Source organism: Antechinus flavipes, chromosome 4 (assembly GCF_016432865.1).
Source record: "Antechinus flavipes isolate AdamAnt ecotype Samford, QLD, Australia chromosome 4, AdamAnt_v2, whole genome shotgun sequence".
Taxonomy (NCBI): domain Eukaryota; kingdom Metazoa; phylum Chordata; class Mammalia; order Dasyuromorphia; family Dasyuridae; genus Antechinus; species Antechinus flavipes.
Genome location: NC_067401.1, coordinates 116,770,901 through 116,790,415, shown reverse-complemented (window position 1 = coordinate 116,790,415; position 19,515 = coordinate 116,770,901). Strand labels below are relative to the sequence as shown.

The 19,515-nt window shown below is 32.2% G+C and overlaps 1 protein-coding gene across 1 annotated transcript in view; it reads left to right on the top strand.

The window, feature by feature from the left end:
• The window catches only part of BRIP1 (BRCA1 interacting helicase 1), a 218,165-nt gene that overhangs the window by 88,913 nt on the left and 109,737 nt on the right, over positions 1-19,515 (top strand). The window contains exon 14 of the mRNA XM_051994115.1: positions 1,347-1,508. Coding sequence (XP_051850075.1) covers positions 1,347-1,508 — 162 coding nt within the window. The remainder of the gene's footprint in view (positions 1-1,346; positions 1,509-19,515) is intronic.

Genomic DNA, 19,515 nt, shown 5'->3' with positions numbered 1-19,515 from the left:
AGAAATACTGAATGCTAGAAATAGTTACTCTTATGTAGAACTATATATACAAGAATGTTCTGAAAGGTGGTAAGAACAAAATCTTATAGTGGTTATTAGAATGAGCTGAGTGTATTTGAAAAGACTTGCAAAATATTTTTTAACCATTAGGATTTTCAATAAATTAGAAAATTTATCTTGTTTCTTCTCCATAGCTCTCAATGGCATCCCTTCTTTCTGTCTCAGCATGCTAAGGCCAGTAGGTATATGTGACCACAGTTGACTTGGAAAGGACTTAAAATGTGTAGTGGTACTAAATCCCCATCACTGGTCAGCACAGATTTTTCTAGTGTGAGGGAAGTGGAAGTAATTTGGATTCATGTGGATTAGTTGTAGCAAATCATACTTACCAATAATCTGGTTTCATCTCATTCTTCCATTGCCAGGTAGATAGAATGAACAACTTTTCACTGGATGTGTTATAGTGGAAATTCCTTTTGGGGTCTGGATTGGACTGGGTCAGAGATTCTTAATCTTTTTTTTTTTTCCTTGAGGCATTTGGGGTCAAGTCACTTGCCTAGAATCACACAGATAGGAAGTATTAAGTATATGAGGCTGGAATTGAACTCGGGTCCTTCTGACTCCAGAGTTGGTGTTCTATCCACTGTGCTATCTACCTGTCCTAATTCTTAACCTTTAATGAGTCCTTGATCTCTTTAGCAGTCTGGTGGAGTTTATAGACCCCTTTATAGAATAAAATAACATGTATAGGATTAACAAAGGAAACCCATTATGTTGCAATGCATGGGTCACAAGATTAAGAATCTTTGAGTTGGCTCATCTCAGGAGGCTCTTCCAGTTCTGAATTTTGTGATTCTATGATTCATTCATTGTTATTTATTGGAACATCTACTGTATATGAGATATTGCAAAGTCTTAGGCAGTAAATAAGAAGTTAGATAGCTTCTATACTCAGGGAGCTAACATTTAAGATTATAAACATTTCCTAAAGCTACACAGACGCAACAAACTTCTATAAACTCAATCCAATTCAAATCCAGTATAAAGATAATAAAGTCAGCAGCTTTTAAGTAAATTTCTTAGGTACTGCTTGATTTCCTTTAGGTGTCTTAATAATTCCTTAGGGTATCTTGATAAATTCTTTTACATAGATGTCTATGTAGTATGTATGTGCACATGGGTACCATGTTTGGTTTGCAGTTTTATGTGCAATCATTTTTATCATACTATATTACAGAAATGCTTGTTTTATTCTATAAATCAAAAATAAACTAAAACATTTTAAAAATGCTTATTTTTCTGCCTGGCTTAAGCATACTTCTAATGCTAAATTTTTCACATAATAGGTTTGGGTTGGCACTATTGGGTCAGGTCCCAAAGGGCGGAATCTCTGTGCCACCTTCCAGCACACAGAGACCTTTGCATTCCAAGATGAAGTTGGAGCACTTCTTTTGTCTGTGTGCCAAACAGTGGGCCAAGGAATTTTGTGCTTCTTGCCATCTTACAAGGTAAGGAAATACTAAACTGTCCTTTTGACTTTTAAAAATCATATGAAATTCTCATTTTAACTTTCTTGGGAACAGAAGCAATGAAAGTAACCTGAAACCTTTGCCAAATACACAATTTTATTGTCTGTGTTGGGAATGGAAGGACAGGGGTGTGGGAAGAGGGGAATGGAGAGCTGGTAATCGGGAAATGCTGTCTGATTAAAAGCATAAGATTTCATTTGGCCTTGAGAATTTATGTTCAGGCAAGACCATGGGATCATAGGCAACAGCTTTTCAGCATCAGTCTGAATAGTTTCACAGTCAAAGGGAAAAAGAACAAAATTATATTGTTGAGTGGCTTAATAATTTGACCCTAAAATAGTGGTTATGGTAGCTAGGGGTTGTTATGCTCTCCCCTTCCACTTAAGGTATTGACCTAATATTGCCTACCTCTTGAGAGAAATTTGCTCTTCATGCAGAAAATGTCTTAACCTCCACTATTTGGAATCCCTAGCTCCATTCAAATTTTAACCCACATGCTACTCCGGAGGTCTTTCCTGTTCCCTAGTTGTTTAGTGCTATTCTATCTTTTTTGAAAATACTTTATCTTTACTTTATAATTACTTCTCTGTGTACATGTTATTTCCATTCAGTTGAATGTAAGCTTTTTGAGAAATGTCCATAGTGTCTTATGTTGTATGCAACATAGGAGACATTTTAATGCATGCTTGTTGAATTGAATTGGATCACATTTTAATTGTATTTTAAGACTGATTCTTAATGCAGGTAGATTTAATTATTTTTCTGTAACAAGTTATACTTCTAAGAATAAGAACATTAGTAATATGTTTATATCTGTAAAAAATGTTTAATTTGGTATTTCTTCACAGACTATCTATAAACTTTATGGACAAGAACTACATTCAGTCAATTTTAGATGTAGGTAAGGCTAGGACTAGGGGTCTAGATCTATGATTTTATTAGTAGAGGTGATTTGGAGTTTGAGGAAAGCCTACCATTTCAGGTAGCACCTTCTTTGCCACTTATATTTCCTGAAGCTACTTAGACCACTGAAAGGATAAATAACTTGCTCATAGTCACATAGCCAGCAAGCATCACATTAATTTAGTCATCCTAGGAAGAATCTTAACAAAATCATTTACATATCTCCAAACATACTGAATATAAAATAAACATAAAATCTAAGAAGCATCTTTCTTAGTAGTATTTATTAATTATTTTTACATCATCATAGTTTTCTCCAAGCATCTCACCCCCTTTCAGGGCCATCCTATAAAATAATAATTATTTTAAAGATGAAGAAAAACAAAGTTAGCATAACTGATCAAAACATAGAAAGATGTAAATATGTACACTTTGCAAACTGTGCAAAGGGGTAGGATGTTTTCTCCTATTTTGCCTTTCAAGTCATACTTATTTACTAAGACTCTTTTTAACGAAAGTCGGGAATTTTTCCATGGTGGAGTGTCTAAGCTGAACATATTTGTTTGAAAGATGGGTAATTAAGTCTAGATTTAAAGCCATAAAGCAATTTTTCCCCCTTTTAGCAAAAGAAGTAATTGACTTTATGAAAAATAAATGGAACTTTTAAAGTTTAAAATATGGAAACTTCCTTCCCCAAGGAAGTTATTTGTGGTAGCATTGGAGCTATCTGAAAGGAAAAAACCCCAAACAAAACCACAATCAGGTTGGAAAAAACCTTTTACTAACCACATTCCAACCAAGATCAGAAGCACGGAATCAAGAAGTGAGGAAATAATCCTGATAGTGTAGACAGCATGAAAATCATTTGCCAAACTCCTATAGATAATGGTACCAAATAGCAATTCTTTATGTATATAGCAGCACCCTAATTGAACATGTTTCTCAGCACATATGGAGCCATGCCAGCTCTAATGTAAACCTACTTCACAAGACTGTAATTACTGATGAAAACACCCACTGTATGAAAAACAGCCAGAGTATGGAAGACTCTGGTACACCATCTAAAACCAATTTTCTTGTTTAAGATTTCTCAAGTTGTGTTGTATTCAGCAACAAAAGAAAGTGTTCTGTAGAGACCCAGGTGAAATTCAATACTTACACAGAAGGAAAGTACCTATTTAGGCCAAATCAAGGAAGAGAGCCACCTCTGGAGCTTGTCTCCTGGGATTTTATGTATTTCTGACAGCACTGTTTACTGCAGTTACTGAAACTGACCATTAGGTGACTACACAGACCATAAAATGCAGTTTTGCTTGACTAAACAAGTGTTCTACTTTAATGAATGAATTGAAATATACTCCTTATACAGGAGTCCGTCCTACCTGCCACTTGAATAAGATAAGGAATGAAACTCTCAAATAAAGTTTGTTATATTTTAGCATTGAGTTTGAGATTTTAATTTATGTTTATTTCCTCAATGTTGAGTAGGCTGCATGCCATGTAAATACATTTTAAGGAGCTTTGATATTTTCATTCCAGATTTTAAATGTTCAGTGGACTTGAGGCTAATTATAATTAGGAGTACATGTAATCAAATAACACTAACTTTAAGTCATAAAACTTCATCTTTTGACCCACTATTATTTTGTAGGTTGATGAAACTAGTTAGTTTAATAGCTACAAAAAGCTTTTTTATTTCAAGAAAAGGGAACATGAACTTGAAGCTGAACCTTTTGTTGTTGTTAGTCTTTCAGATGTGTTCAAGTCTTTGTTTTTCCTGGCAAAGATAGTGAATAGATGGTCTCAATAGTTCCTTTCAGCTATAAATCTATGGATCTATGATCTACTGAGTCATAGTAGGTTGTAATCTGTGTTGGGAAAGGCAATTCTCATATCAGAAATGCCCTATTTTGATAAACCTAACCATCTTTTGTTCTTTACCTGTAGAAATTGTTTTTTTTTCATATTTGAAAATTTTCATTATATTTTATTTGGATATATTATAAATTATATTTATATAGGAAAATTTTGTTTCCTTGATATGTATGTATCTTTGCATAATTTCAGATACTTATTGAGTGTTGATAAATTTATTAACCTTTTAATTGTCATGAATGAATGAAAAAGAGAACATTTATTGAGTTCTGTTATGTGCCAAGCACTATGCCAAACACTGAGGTTATAGATGTTAAAGTGAAATAGTCTAATAGTGGGGGATCGCACACATAGGAGGGTACAGCTTCAGGGCAAATGGTAGCCTGAAGACCATTATGAACTCTAGCTTTTTGTTACAAAAGACACAGGCTTTCAATTTCTTGTTTGAGCTGAATCTGAAACTGAGGAACTCTGCTGCAGTGACTGTAGATTTAGTCTAGATTTAGTAGAGGTATCAGATAAGTAATTTTTAAAAAATTTGTATCTTTTTAGTTTTATTTCACTTCTATTAAGATATGTTTTTTCATTGATATCTTTTGATTTTTGCATTATTTATATTTCCTAATATATTCCTTTCCTCTCCTGGAGGCTCCCTTTTAACAAAATTATAAAAATGAGAAAAAAAATAGCTGACCAAAACTAATCAAGACTCTGAAAAGGTCTCATTTTATCTGCAGTGCACCATATCCATAGACCTAGCACAAGATAGAGGAAATCAAAGCATTCTGATCATATCTGACCCTGTAGCAGTACCCTGGAATGGTTCTCATAGTACCTTCTCCTGTGCTTGGGATCTCCACATTGACCTGATAGATACTTCTGATACATACTAGTTGTTATAGTGTTCTGCTTACTTTGTGCACTTATTCTGGCCCCGGTATCCACAGACCCGTCTGTCTTGCTATGCCAAGCAGGACTGGACAAATGATTCACCACAGTGATCTTTTCTGGATTTCCCTAAAAGGTTTCAGTCTGGTGCATTTTCTAGATCTATTTGGACGAGTTTGTGGAGGAGAGCCTACTGTATTGCTTTTTATCCTTGCCAACTTCCTTTTATCTACTTTTTAATTTTTTTTAAACCAATACTAAATTGGTTAAATTTGTTATATAACAAAAATATTTTGTAATATAGTTTGAGGTCTGGAATATCTAATCCTCCTTCAAGTCTTACTTTTTTTCAATTACTTTTTTCTGTGTTTCCCTCATCAAATGCTTTTAAAAGCCATGTAGGTAATTTTCCCTTACTTGTCATGGTATGAACTATTTCTACCTCTTCTCTATCAATCCATGTCTAATATTTCTTTTAAGATTAAACTCAACATTTGCTTCCTCCCTCCTCCTCCTCTCTTCTCCTTCCCTCCCTCTCTTTTTCTCTCTTCTTCCCTCCCTTCTTTCCTTCCCTTCCTCCCTTTCTCCCTTCCTTCCTTCTTTCCTTCCTTCCTTTGTAACAAATTCTTGTAATTTTGTAAAAATTAAAATACAGTTCTCAATCATATCATTTTAAGTAGATTATTATCACATTCAACTCTTTATCACTGAAATGAATTACCAACTGCTATACACAGTGCTTGGTTGAAATTAGATTTGAATTTAAAATCCTACAAAATAGGAATAGTTGTTGAATTACATAGTTATAATACATCTATAATATATGTGTATATGTTAGAGCTTAAGATAATCTTAAACATTTTAAATATTTCTTAGAAATGTTATGAAATGTTTCTTAGAATAGAGTTGATTTTGAGATTCATAAATTCAAAAATTCATAATTCCTAATGTTTGGTGTTACGGTAAGGCATATAACAATGCATTTAGACTTGACTTTATGAAACTTCTAGTAGAGATAGGTCACATATCAGCTTTCTTTCCTTTTGAATTATTTAAAAGGCTTTAAAAAGCATTTTATACAAAACTATGACATGTGTACAGATTTGGATTTTTTGGTTTTATTCAAGAAGGAAAATCAATTAAGCCTTACTAATTTGAAAATATGGGGAGTAAGAGCTGTGACTAGGAATTCTTGTACCTTGAACAAATTCATTTGGAGGGTAATAGTGATATGTCTAGACTATTCTGTACATGTTTTTAAAAAAAGCTTAATGTAATTTTTAATTTGTGAAAAAAATGAGCATTTCTATAACATAGAATAATTAAAAAGAAATTACACATAAAACTGTAAATTTATTATGTGCAATTTGCTTTTCCTTTTAAATATAAATATTGTGTAAATTTCTTTTTTTTTTATCTTTTCCATCTCAATTGGGGAATGGCTAAACAAGTTATACTATGTGATCATGACAGAATACCGTTGGACTATAAAAAATGATGAGCTCCTTGATTTTAGAAAAACATGGACAAAATTTTGCAAGTTTGAGGTTAGCTGGAAAGAGGTCTAGAAACTGGATGGCCAAATTGTTTGAAAGAAGTAGTGATTGGGGTGAAGAAGATGATTGTAAGCCATTAGAAATGAAAGAGACATAGAAATCATAGATTTCAACAGTAAAGTTCTATATAACATGGAATGAACTTTATAGAAGAAAAAGTGGTTAGTATGTGATAGCAGCTAAAGATGATGGTATTGGAAGCAAATAATATGCAAACTCTTTCTCTTGACTCTGTGTATTAGGAGTGTATAAGAAGGAGTTGCTAGCTTTGGAAAGAATGCCAGGGGAAGTGGAACCTCCCCCCTGCCCTCCCCCCCAGCAAAATCTAGGTTTTCTTAAACATCAGAAGATAACAACTGACATTTATAAAATTTTTTAGGATTTAAAAAACACTTCACATATATTATCATATTTGATTATCATAATAATCCTAGGGCAGCAATGTTTTTATTATTCCTATTTTACAGATGAGGAAACTGAATCCAAGAGAGGTTATGTGACTTGCTCAGAGTCACAAGTACAGTATCTGAAGAGGAATTTGAACTCAAACCTACCTTTTAAAATTCTGTTAATTATTTTGTACTGCCTCCTTTAGTAGAAGGTGGTAGGAATGTGAGGGGGAAAAAACCTGTAATTTTTCCAAGGTCACACTCACCAGTTGAGTTTTATGGCCTCAGTTTCCTTATTTGTAAAATGTTAGAGTTGGACCAAATGATCTAAGAGGAACCTTCACACTTTAAAGCTATATCCTGTAATCCTATGACTTGACAACTAATTAGTTAAGAATGATTTGTGATTAATATATTCAATTATTTGTATTTAAATTGATACTTCTAAGTGTCAGAAGGTGCTTAAAACAATTAATTCACCTAAATAGCTTTTAAACATCACAGTAAATCTTATTGGTATCATTAAATTATTTCCCAACCATTTCTTCATTGATAATGAAAGACTTCATTTTAGCTCCTTCATAATCTCCAGATTTTAAATTAGGGGGAATACCAATAAATTTTTATTGGGGTTTTGAAATCTAAATTATCACCATAATTCCGGTTTCTATAAACTAGTTTTTTTATTGATTAAAAAAAATTAATTTAAAATAAAAGTTAGCTGTGTGACCCTAAGCAAGTCACTTAACCTGCTTTGCCTTAGTGTCCTTATCTGTAAAATGAGCTGGAGGAGGAAATGGTAAACTACTGCAGTGTCTTTGCCAAGAAAACCCCAAAAGGGGTCATGAAGAGTCAGACATGATTGAAAAATAATTGAACAAGTAGAAAGATTAGAGTGTGTTATACATACATACATACATATACACACATGTATATTGTATATATAATTTTTTCATTTTAATGTTTTTATTTTAATTTTTAAATTTAAATTTTAATGTTGATATCTCAGATTTTTCATTTATCAAATAAATTGATGAACCTGAGAAACTCCCTTCTCTACTCCTTAGCTAGTATCAATGAAGCTTTGCATGTACTGTGCTGAGTAGCCATGAAGAATGAACAAAACAGATAAGGCTTCTAGTTTCTAACACATTTCTTAATTGTATTGAATAAAAAAGATTTCATTTCTTAATTTGTAATAATTGTAGAATAAAACAATGTTTGGTAATAGAGATAAGTAGCTGGTTATTATTTTTAATAGAAAGTGAGGAATAAATTACAAGTCAAACTTTGAAAATGCTTTTGATACTCTTTGCACAATAACTTAGAATCATGACAGAAAAATTGAAAATAATAGAATATCTTGAGAAAAAAATAACTTAAAAATTTCTTAAGGGAAGTTAACTATTGATATCTTCATCAGTTTCTACAAGTGGATATATGTGGTTTCTAAAGCCAATCCCTTTATTTTCTTTGTTATAGAAACTGCCTGCTCTGCTCTAACCAAGAGACCCTCAAAATTTCTTCAGCCATCAAACATTTGGTCTACTTACCAAACAGAGATATATTTTTTCAATTAAGAAAGATCTATTTTTTTCCCTCTCACTTTGTCTCCCCATTGGGAAAAAACCCCCAAAACATATGTAACAAATACTCAGTTAAACAAAACAAATTCCTATATTAACTGCGGCCAACAAAGTATATCTTATTCTATACTCTTGAGTTATTGCTTTTCAGAAGGTAGGTAGAATATATCATCAGTTATTCCTCTGGAATTGTGGTTGATCATTATATTGATAAAAATTCTTAAGTTTTTCAGTTGTTTGTTTTCATAATGTTGTTATTATTGTGTATTGTTATTATCTTGGTTCTGCTCACTTTATTCTGCATTAGTTCATACAAGTCTTCCCAAGATCCTCTGACACTATCCTTTTCATAATTTCTTATAGCACAATGCTATTCTATTATATTCATTTAGCATATTTTGTCCAGTTATTCTCTGATTAGTGGGCAATTCTTTGGTTTCCAGTTCTCTGCCCCTACAAAAAGAGTATCTTTAAATATTTTTTCACATATGGACCATTTTTTTCCTCTTTGGAGAATAGTAGTTGTATCACAGAGTTAAGGTGATTCAACTTTTTGGACAGAGTTCTAAGTTGCTTTTTAGAAAAGCTAAACCAATTCATGGCTAGGGTAGCTGCACCCAAGTACATTAATGTATTTTCCTACATTCCCACTGACATTTGTTATGTTCCTTTTCTGTCAATTTTTTGAAACCTCAATTATTTTAATTTGCATTTCTCTAATTATGAGTGAGGTTAATCTCTAAGTCACCTTTAGTTATCTGGAGCATTTTTCCTAATATTTCTCAATGGCTTTGGATTTCTTCTGTAGAAAACTTCCTGTTCATATCCTTTGACCATTTGTCAACTGGAGAATAACTCTTATTCTTATACATTTGAATCCATTTCTTATTTATTGTGAAAATGAGAGTTTTATTAGAGAAATTTGCTGTAAATATTCTTCCCCCCCACACAAAAAAACATTTTTAAAGAAAGCGTGAAGCCTCAATTAATCAGACTAATTCTAAGATAAAATAAAAAAACAATAAAAATAATTCTTTACTTCAAGGAGTCTAAATTTTATTGTGAGATTTAACAAATAAGTAAAAACTAAGTAATTTGAGGCTAGAGAGAGTACTCATAACTGGATGGATTAGGAAAGACTCCTGAGTAGGAAATATTACCAGAATCCAGCTTTGAAGGAAGCTAAGGGTTCTAAGAGGTAGAAATGAAAAGAGAATGTATTTTTGGGTTTGGGCATATTGTGTGCCCAGGCACTTTCTCTTGAGATTTTGTCCCTTCCCCCAAGTGTTTTACTTATCTTTTCTTATTGGAGAACATGACTTAGTATTGCGAATTTCTGTTATACTCCTTATTAAACTTGGCTCCCTTACCAGTATCATCTTTCCTTGAATGTGCTTCTAGGATCTCATTGACAAATACTTTGTCTTTTTTTTTTTATTTGTTCTGCATCTTGTATGAATAATTTATTTGGATTCAAGCTGTCTGTCATTAGTATTCCCTTGAGTATGATGCTCTCTTTCCTAGATAACTGTTTGCTTCTGATTGTGACAAACGAGTTGACACAGAGAAAGGAAAATACATCAATACTTGGATTTGTGGTCTTGTTGATATGGATATCCAGTTATGAAGATCTCAGATCATCTGTGCCTTCTTATTCTGTGTGACTTTTGTTTGTGCCTTCTCCTAAATCCTCCATAGGATTCTTCTACTTATCTTGACATCTCATATATAGTAGTTGAGAACATTGGATATTCACTAGTTATTTCTCATTCTTGTCACTACTTACCTTCTTTTTCTATCACTTTCTTGGATAATAACCTTTATATTGTTTCTTTTGTGTATTTTTTGGTAATGTGCCTCTTCACATCCATCATGTGGCTCTACATCATCTCTTTAATGAACCCTAACCTCAATCCTTTAGAAACCAAAGTATTCCAAGTCTCAGAGCCCTATGGCATCATTATGATAATACTATTGTTAAAAAAATATAGGCCTCATAGATACAAATATAACAGTACTTTTTGTGTTCATGATCCCATTCCTGATTTCCTGGACTTCAAAACTGCTTTCTCTATGGCAGGGTTGTTGTGAAAAAGAAATAAGATAATATTTGTAAAGTGCTTAGTATAATTCTTAGCACATAATAGATACTATATAAATGCTAGCTATGATGATGATATGAAAACAAAAGCCACAAATAAAACTTTAATTGAGAAAAAAAATAAAATAGACCTTTGTTTCAGGGATAAGTTGAGGTCATGAAAAATACTGCCCAATATTTGAAAGACAGTCTAGCTTATTTTCCTTCTCTTGTTCAGTTCTGAGCCCTAGGGCCCATTATCCATCTGTGATTAACCAACAATCTCATCTGGAAAACAGGATGTTTAGAATGAGTAAGAGATTTTGAGGGTGAAAGAAATCAAATATTTTTTATTAGTCCATGTAGTAGATGATGATGATAGTTTAGATTAGGATAATGATATTGGAACAATAGGGAAAAAAAAAACTGGATGAACGAGGCATAATAAAGGAATAATTTCCTGGACTTGGTCACCTTTTTCCCTTATCTATGAATTTCCATATCTTAAAGTTGATTCAAGTTTTTAACTCAAATGATAAGATGGAGATCCGATTGGAAAAAAAAAATAGAACTGTTTAAAGGGAAAGCTGGTTTGCAAGGGTTCACTGCTCAATCACAAAAAATTTTTATAATACTTTCTATGCTTTAGGCTGCAGATACAAAGAAAAAATAAAGCAATCTCTCATCTCAAGAAATTTAAGTTCAAATAGAGAGAATAATATGTACCTATAGAGGTAAATACAAAACATATAAGTAACCTTTGGGAGAGGGAGAAATGAAGAAGAAATTCTTTTTTGAATTTAGATTGAACTAGTGTACTTACTGTACTTCTGAAGATCCTTCCAATATAAGATTCTGTGATAGTTTGGAATTACTTGGTTTTTTTAGAACAAAAATAAGGGATAACGATATGTCTCAAAACTGAACAAATTAGAATACCATATATTCAGGCTTAGAGATAGAAAATGCTCATAGCTTCATTTCTTTACAAACTATTTTTTACCAGCTACCAAAATAATCTTTTTAAGTTAATGATTTCACCATATCCCTCAGCTCTAATAACTTTAATATTTCCCTCTTGCTTTTAAAAATACAAATTCCATTGTTTAGCATTTATGGCTTTCTATGATCTGACTAATCTGGCTTTCCATCTTTTACTTGACATTACTCTCTGTTGAGAACTCTTATTCTAGTTATAGTAGCTAGTAACTCTATAGGCCATTTCTTAACTTGATGCAACAGGCTATTTCCATGCCTGTTCCATTTCCATTTTATTTTGAAATTCATGCCTTTCTCAGAATCTTTATCTTCCCAACATGGGAGCCACTTTCCTTTTCTAATCTCCACAACTAAAATTGTTCTCTTCTCTATCAGATTTTCCAAGAGCACCTTTCTCTATTTTCCCTTTTTTCCTTGTCTAGTATTATGCTTATCTTTGTAATATTATCTTTCATTCTCATCTCACTTATCTTCCCCCTTCTAACCCTCCTGGAGAATATAAGTTCTTTAAAGGTAGAAGCTGTAATTTTTTATCTTTGTATTCTTAGTGTTAAACATGGTGCATTGCATGTTGTAGGCACTTAATATTTATTTATAGATGAAAACACTGGGGCAGTTGAGGCTCCAGCCACTATTAAATAAAATTCATCTTAAAAGATTTCATTACTCTTAAGGGACAAAGGTGATTCTATTAGTCACAAATTTCATTGCTAGAGTTAGGAATAATATAGGAGGTATGAGGGTGTATTTCAGGACATGAATTCTTTTTTACTTCAATATTCCTTCCTTCCTTTTTTCCCCTCCCCAGATGTTGGATTCCCTATCCAAATGGGAAGAGAAGTGGGCATTCTCATTGTTCTTAGGAGTAGTCCTCTACATAATGATACAGAGAATATGTACATAGCCATTTCTTTTCTTTTGCTCCCAGGTTATTGTATCATGTAATCTCTAAGCATATAGCCATCCTTCTCAACTCAAACCAGACTTGCTCTTGAGAGCCCTCTGCTCAAAACTTCACACTACTATTTTGTCAATTCTAGATTGAGGATATCAGAACTTTCCCCTCCTTTTCCATGTCCTTGTCTTATTTGATGATAAAGTGCTGAATATGTCTAATTTGATTTTTCGTTCTTATCCTCCAGTGGATCTATTGATTTGTAACCTGTGCTTTGATCTCAGTAAACCTGGAAAATTTTATTGTATGGTTTCCTGAAATATGATGGTCAAGCACTTTCTTTACATTTTTCAGGAAGTTCACTGAGTTTAAGATTTTTCACTGAGTTTAGACCTCCCTCTGTCATCTTTGCTTGTAAAATTATCAAGCTATCTTCCAATTGGATCAATCTTTGATCTTGTTTAGCTCTCCTTAGCATTTTGTCTTCAACCTAAGTCATTCTATTTCTCATTGATTCCATATTTTTATTTAAAACTTTCACAAATTTTTTTTTTGTTGCTAAGCTTTTTTAAAGTTCGTTTTATTTTATTCCTTTTTATTTAAGTAGCATCTCTCTTTACCAATGTCATCTTTATAGTGACTCAGTCTTCTTTATTTTTCTTAGGATTCATTCCCTTATTTAATGTGTCTTGTGACAGGGTCAGCATCATTTCTGTGTCTGCAATTGATATTAATTCATTATTTTTTTCCTTTTTGTGCCTTTTCAAAATATTTGACTTCTAATATTTATTTGTATCATTGTAGGGTTTTTGTTTGTTTGTTTGTTTGTTTGTTTTGGGTTTGTTTGTTTGTTTGTTTTGTTTTGTTTTGTTTTTGCTTTGTTTCCATGACTATTATTTTTTCTTTTCTGAGAAGCTATACTCTTTTGAGTCTTTTTGGTTACCTTGCTTCTCCCATTACATTAAAAAAAAAAAACTATTTGAAGGCATTTGCACCTGTTTTCGTGCTGGTATTAGGAAAGTTGAACTCTCTTATTGTTTCTCATTTATAATCTTACTAAAGCCTTTCACTTTGTTACAAAGAGTTTTGTCCTCAGAGGGTTTCTTAATCATCTTTTAGTAGATATCAACATTCAAACCTCAAAAACATAAGACTTTTAAATGTCATAAGCATTTTTCCCTCAAAAAAAAACAAAACTTGAACTTTTATGTTTTCATCTGAAATTGTTAAAAACATAAGATTAACATCAAAGAAAGAACATAGATTTAATGCAGATCAATTGGTTAATTTAGGTTTTAATGTTAAAAAAAAAATCTGTTCCCCTCACTGCAAAACCTCACAAATTGAAAATTAGATAATCCTACCATATCAGGATGGTATTCTCCTCTCTCAATATCTATCCCCATTCCCCTACCCTCAACACAGATTAATTTAGCCAGACAGAGAAGAAGAGGCATATGTAAAAGTTTTTGGCGATGATAATCTGTGAAAAACCGCCTATTATATTCCCTATTGTAATAAGAGCAATTATGACAATTGCTTATACAAACTGTTCCACTTTTAATTACCAAGTATTATATAATACCTCATGTTGAAACTATTGAAGCAAGGATTTTAAAAAAATAACTTAACAAAGTTAAAAATTTTAAAGAATGTTTCTACATTTTATTTGAGAGCAAAGATGACAGAAGTTGGATCCAATGAAGGCAGATTTCCTTTCAGTGTAGTGAAAACTTTTTAAAAAATTATGAAATAGAAAAAGAACCTGTAAAACTTTAGAAACAATTTAAAAAATAATAATTGTGACATAGCAAAGAGAATAAATTCTTCCATACCGCCTTGTGAAATAATATCCCAGTAATAATGCTCAAAGCTTATAACTTATTGTAAACAGCTACTAAAGAAAGGTCAGTAATTCAGTATGATGGATTGTCACTAAAATTTATAAGCATTAGCATTTTTCTCCTCTTTGGATACTTTGACTTTGATATGACACATATTGAATGAATCATCTGAGTTGCAGGCACCAGGCTAGATACATCTTAATGCAGACAGGTCGGCGACATGAACTCTAATGGTCCTTATCTTAATCTTGTTTAAAAGCATCTTAGATTTCTGAGTAATCTTTTTGCTTTCTGATATTCTCTTTTATAGGGTACTTTTGCTAGAGTTGCTACTGATTTTACTCTAAATGCATTTTTGTACTATAATCTTTTCAGTTTATTTTCCAGGAATTTAAATACTCTTAAAAATAATAGGACTTTTAACTGGGCTTTAGAGTGAATATATGTATTTTTAAATGAAAAATTAAAATTAAAGACATCAAAACACTTGTTTGATTACAGAAACATCATAGAGTTAAATTTTTGTATTGTGCTGTAGTGAGCAAATTAGACTGTATTTTAAGTATTGGGTTTTTTTTTTTTTAAACATTTGAAAATGTTAAGGTACTAAAAAATAATCTACATTTATATTTTCAGTCTCCCAAGACTTATGTGCTCTCCCTTTTCTAATGTATATATTTGCTGGCCAATGTGAAGTGTGTTGTATTCAAAAATAATATTGCTATTAAAGAGACTTACAAATGAAAAGCATGCAAATAACCCTGATTTTGAAACTATGAAATTTGCACAATTCTAAAAAACATTTTTAAAGCTCAGAGCTAAGTTTCTGAATATTTTATTTTTTCAACACAGAAAAGTTAAAAAAAAAAAAAAAAGGTGAAATTCCTTAATTTTGTGGCATAGTAGAAAGAGAACCAAACTTGGAATCTGGTGACCTGGCTTTTACATTTATCTTTTTGGGCATGGACAAGTGTCTTTGGTCACATTTTCTTTGAATCTCAGTTTTTACATCTAAAAAATGGGATTGATAATTTTTGTACTCTCTGCCATATAGACTGTTGTGGAAAAAAAATTTTTTTTGCAAACCTTAAAAATGAATTAGATGCTAAACATTTTTCCCCATTTAAAAATTTTTAAACTTAAAATACAAAATAGGAAAAGAAAAAAAATAACATAAGAGAAGATTTAAAATATAAAGCAATAAATTTCTGTTTCAAGAAACAGAATAAATATAATAATATTTATAATAAATACTACACATTGTCCATTTTTTCATTGCTTCCTTTTAGATTTTCTTTTCTTGTCAGATGTGCACTTTTTACTTTATTTTTTTTTCTCCTTCCTTCCCACTCTCTCCCAAAAAAAGCTGCCAGTAAGTGTGGACATACATATTCTTACATATACACACATACATATATGTAGATGTTTATAATTACATACACATAAACACACATATGTAAGACTGTACTGTGCTTTTTTTCTAATCGTCCTCTATTTCTGTGAAGGTGGGTAGCATTTTCCTCCATAAGTCCAAGTCTTTCCATATTTTTCTCAGTCCACCAGCTCATTATTTCCTATACCTCATCAATATTCCGACTATGTACTATCTAATTATTTTAAATAGTGTAAAAAAAATGTGGTGTTCTCTTCTTTATAATATAATGATTCTCTCTGTGAGCAGGTTTCTCAGGGAGGTTTTCTGGAGGCAGCCTTAGTTTCAGTTCAGAGTAATAATCACTCCAAATGCAGCCAGGTGTTAAAAGTTCAGATCTTTTATTGCTTCCTCCAAAATAGCCCCGTTAGTTTTCTTAGAGACCTCTCTCTCTGCTTGGTTCCAAGAGCTCTTGCTGCTAATCTTTTGCTGCTGCCAGCTTCGGCTTCTTTTCTTCCAAAGGTCTCCAGCCATCACCAAGGTGAAAGTTGGAATGAATCTGACTCCACCTCCGAGAGTGGGCTTGTGAGTTTCCTCCCAGAGTGCTTCCCTCTTTGTCAATCTTCCAAACTAAGTAATTGACTGAAGCTCCAAGAGCTTCTTATATATGATCTCCCAAAGGTTGACTCCTCTGAGAGAGTGGAATTATGGGATCTGAGAGTGGAATTATGGGTTTCTGACTTGTGAATCTCATACTGAATATTGACTTGTGAATCTCCCAAAAGTGTGAACTCCATTGAGTACTTAAATACATTAGTGAGCTAGAGAATTTGCTAAGAATCATGCTAAATTAGGCAACTGACTTATCACTTTGTAAGGATTCCAACAATTAATAATATGACTGATATAGTATAAGTTCCCTATTTTTTTTCTCTTTTGATTAAATCTATTTTAGCTTTAACTTTGTCTGAGGTCATGATTACTATTTCTGCTTTTCATTTTTACATAATAAATTCTACTCCTGGTCCTTATTATATGTTTGTGTGCATGTATCATTTTTATAACATTTTCTGAAAACTGTATTATAGAGTTCAAATGTTTAATCTATTGTTTGCATTTTGTAGATGAATTCATTCAATTCATGTATTCTAAGCTATATTACATATTGTTTATTTTCCACCTTCCTATTTTCCTCACTATCATTTTCACACAAATTTTTAATTTGCTTTCAGTTTCCATTTAATGGGTAAATTTGTCCCATTCGTATTCCAAATTATAATTACTTATGTAAGTTTTCTTTCTTCCTTGTTTTCCCTCACTGTCCTTCTCACCTGATTCCTATCTCTCCTAACCTTTTCTAGTTAACTTCTACCTATTATCTTGCCCTTCTATTCCTTTATCCCTTAAAGATAAGGGATAAAAATCCCTCCCTTATCTTCTTTCCACACTCTGTCTCCTTGCCCTTTTATTTCTTTCTGAATCTAGAAGGTTTTTATACCTCTCCCTCTCCTTCTTTCTCTCCTTTCTGTTCCCTCTTTAACTCATTCCCAATGAGAATGAAATTTTAGCACTATCTTCCTTCCTCTCTATTACCTTTTGTATTAGTTTATCTTTTTTCTTTCGCCTCATTTGTATAAAATAATTGCTCTTTTTAAATTCATCCTATTTTTTTTAAGAATCAGCCCATCATATTCAGCTTAGCCTAAGCCTTTTTTTTCAAACTGTCCAAATAAAAATGAGTCATAAAAGAATTGATATTAAGTAAACGTTTTGACCTTATTGATTCATTTATAATTGGTCCTTAATATTTATATTTTTCCTATATATTATATGTCAAAATTTCCCTTCAGTTCTGCTATTTTTGTCACAAAAGTCTGAAAAGCTTTCACTTTGTTAAATGTCTGTTTTTTGTTTTTGTTTTTGTTTTTTCCATTCAGGATTATACTTAACTTTGCTAGGTAAATTACCCTTGGTCATAAACCCATTCTTTATGGGTTCTATGAAATATAGTATTCCAAATTCTATGGTCCTTCAACGTAGCTGCTGCTCGGTAATCCTTATTGTAGCTCCAAGATATTTAAATTGTTTTTTTCTTGTTACTTCTAATATTTTCTATTTAATCTAGGAATTTTGAAACTTGCATGTGATATTCCTCTAATTTTTCCTCTGGGGCTCTCTGTCAAGTGGTGATTGGTGGGTTGTGGGTTTTTTTGTTTTTTTGTTTTTTTGCATTGCCTTCTTATTCTAGAATTTCAGAGCAGTTTTTCTCGATAATTTCTTGTAATATTGTATCAAGATCATTTTTCAATCATAATTTCAGGCAGTCTATTCTTTTTTTAAAAATAATTATAACTTTTTATTGAAAGTACATATGCATGGGTAATTTTTTATATTATCCCTTGCACTCACTTCTGCTCCGACTTTTCTCTTCCCTCCCTCCACCCCTTCCCCTAGATGGCAAGCAGTCTTATACATGTTAAATATGTTATAGTATATCCTAGATACAATATATGTGTGCAGAACCAAACAGTTCTCATGTTGCACAGGAAGAAGTGGATTCAGAAAATAAAAACAACTTGGGAAGAAAAACAAAAATACAAACAGTTTACACTCATTTCCCAGTATTCCTTCTCTGAATGTAGCTGCTTCTGTCCATCATTGAACAATTGAAACTGTATTAGGTCTTCTCTTTGTCAAAGATAGCCATTTCCATCAGAATACATCCTCATATAGTATTGTTGTTGAAGTGTATAATGATCTCCTGGTTCTGCTCATTTCACTCACCAGTCCAACTATTCTTTTATCATTTCTCCTGATCTATTTTCTAGATCAGTTGTTTTTCTGATGAGATGTTGCATGTATTTTTGTATGTTTTCATTCTTTTGATTTTGCTTTCATTTTTTTCTTTGTCTTAGAACAGCTTTAGTTTCTCTTTGTCTCTTTGTCCAATTCTAGTTTTCAAAGAATTACTTTCTTAAATTTTTGGTTTTCTATTTCACATGGGACTTTCTTTTATACTCTTCTTGATTTTCTTGAATTGCTCCCTTTTTTTCCTCCCTGAATTTTCCCTCAGTCTCTCTTACTTTATTTTTAAAGTTCTTTTAAAATTTCTCTAAGAAATCTTTTTGTGCTTAAGACAATTTGACATTTCTCATTGAAAAAGGAGTGCTTTTTTTTTAAAGCTCCATTATTTTCCTCTAAATATGAAAGTTGATCTTTATCCCCATTGTAGCTATCTATGGTTGATTTCTTTCTTTGCTTGGTGCTGATATATATTTTATTTATGATTTTTATTTTCTCTTATTTTAGCTATTAGTTGTGATCAAGTTAGGTCTGGGGAATAATGCCTTAAACTTCAGGTTTTTCTTCTTGTTATTTTTTTGAGGTCTCTTTTAGGGCTCAATTTTGGACTTTCCTCTGTAATCCTGTGCTTAGAACTCCACGTCATACCATCCCACCTGTGATCTTGATTTTCTGTGCTTCCTGTGGTGAATGTAAACTATAGCTATCCTTTCTTCCCTGGAATTGAAACCAGGGACTCTTGATTCTGTTGGTGTCCACAGCCAGCAGGGTCCCCACCCCTCTTTTATAGCACTTAA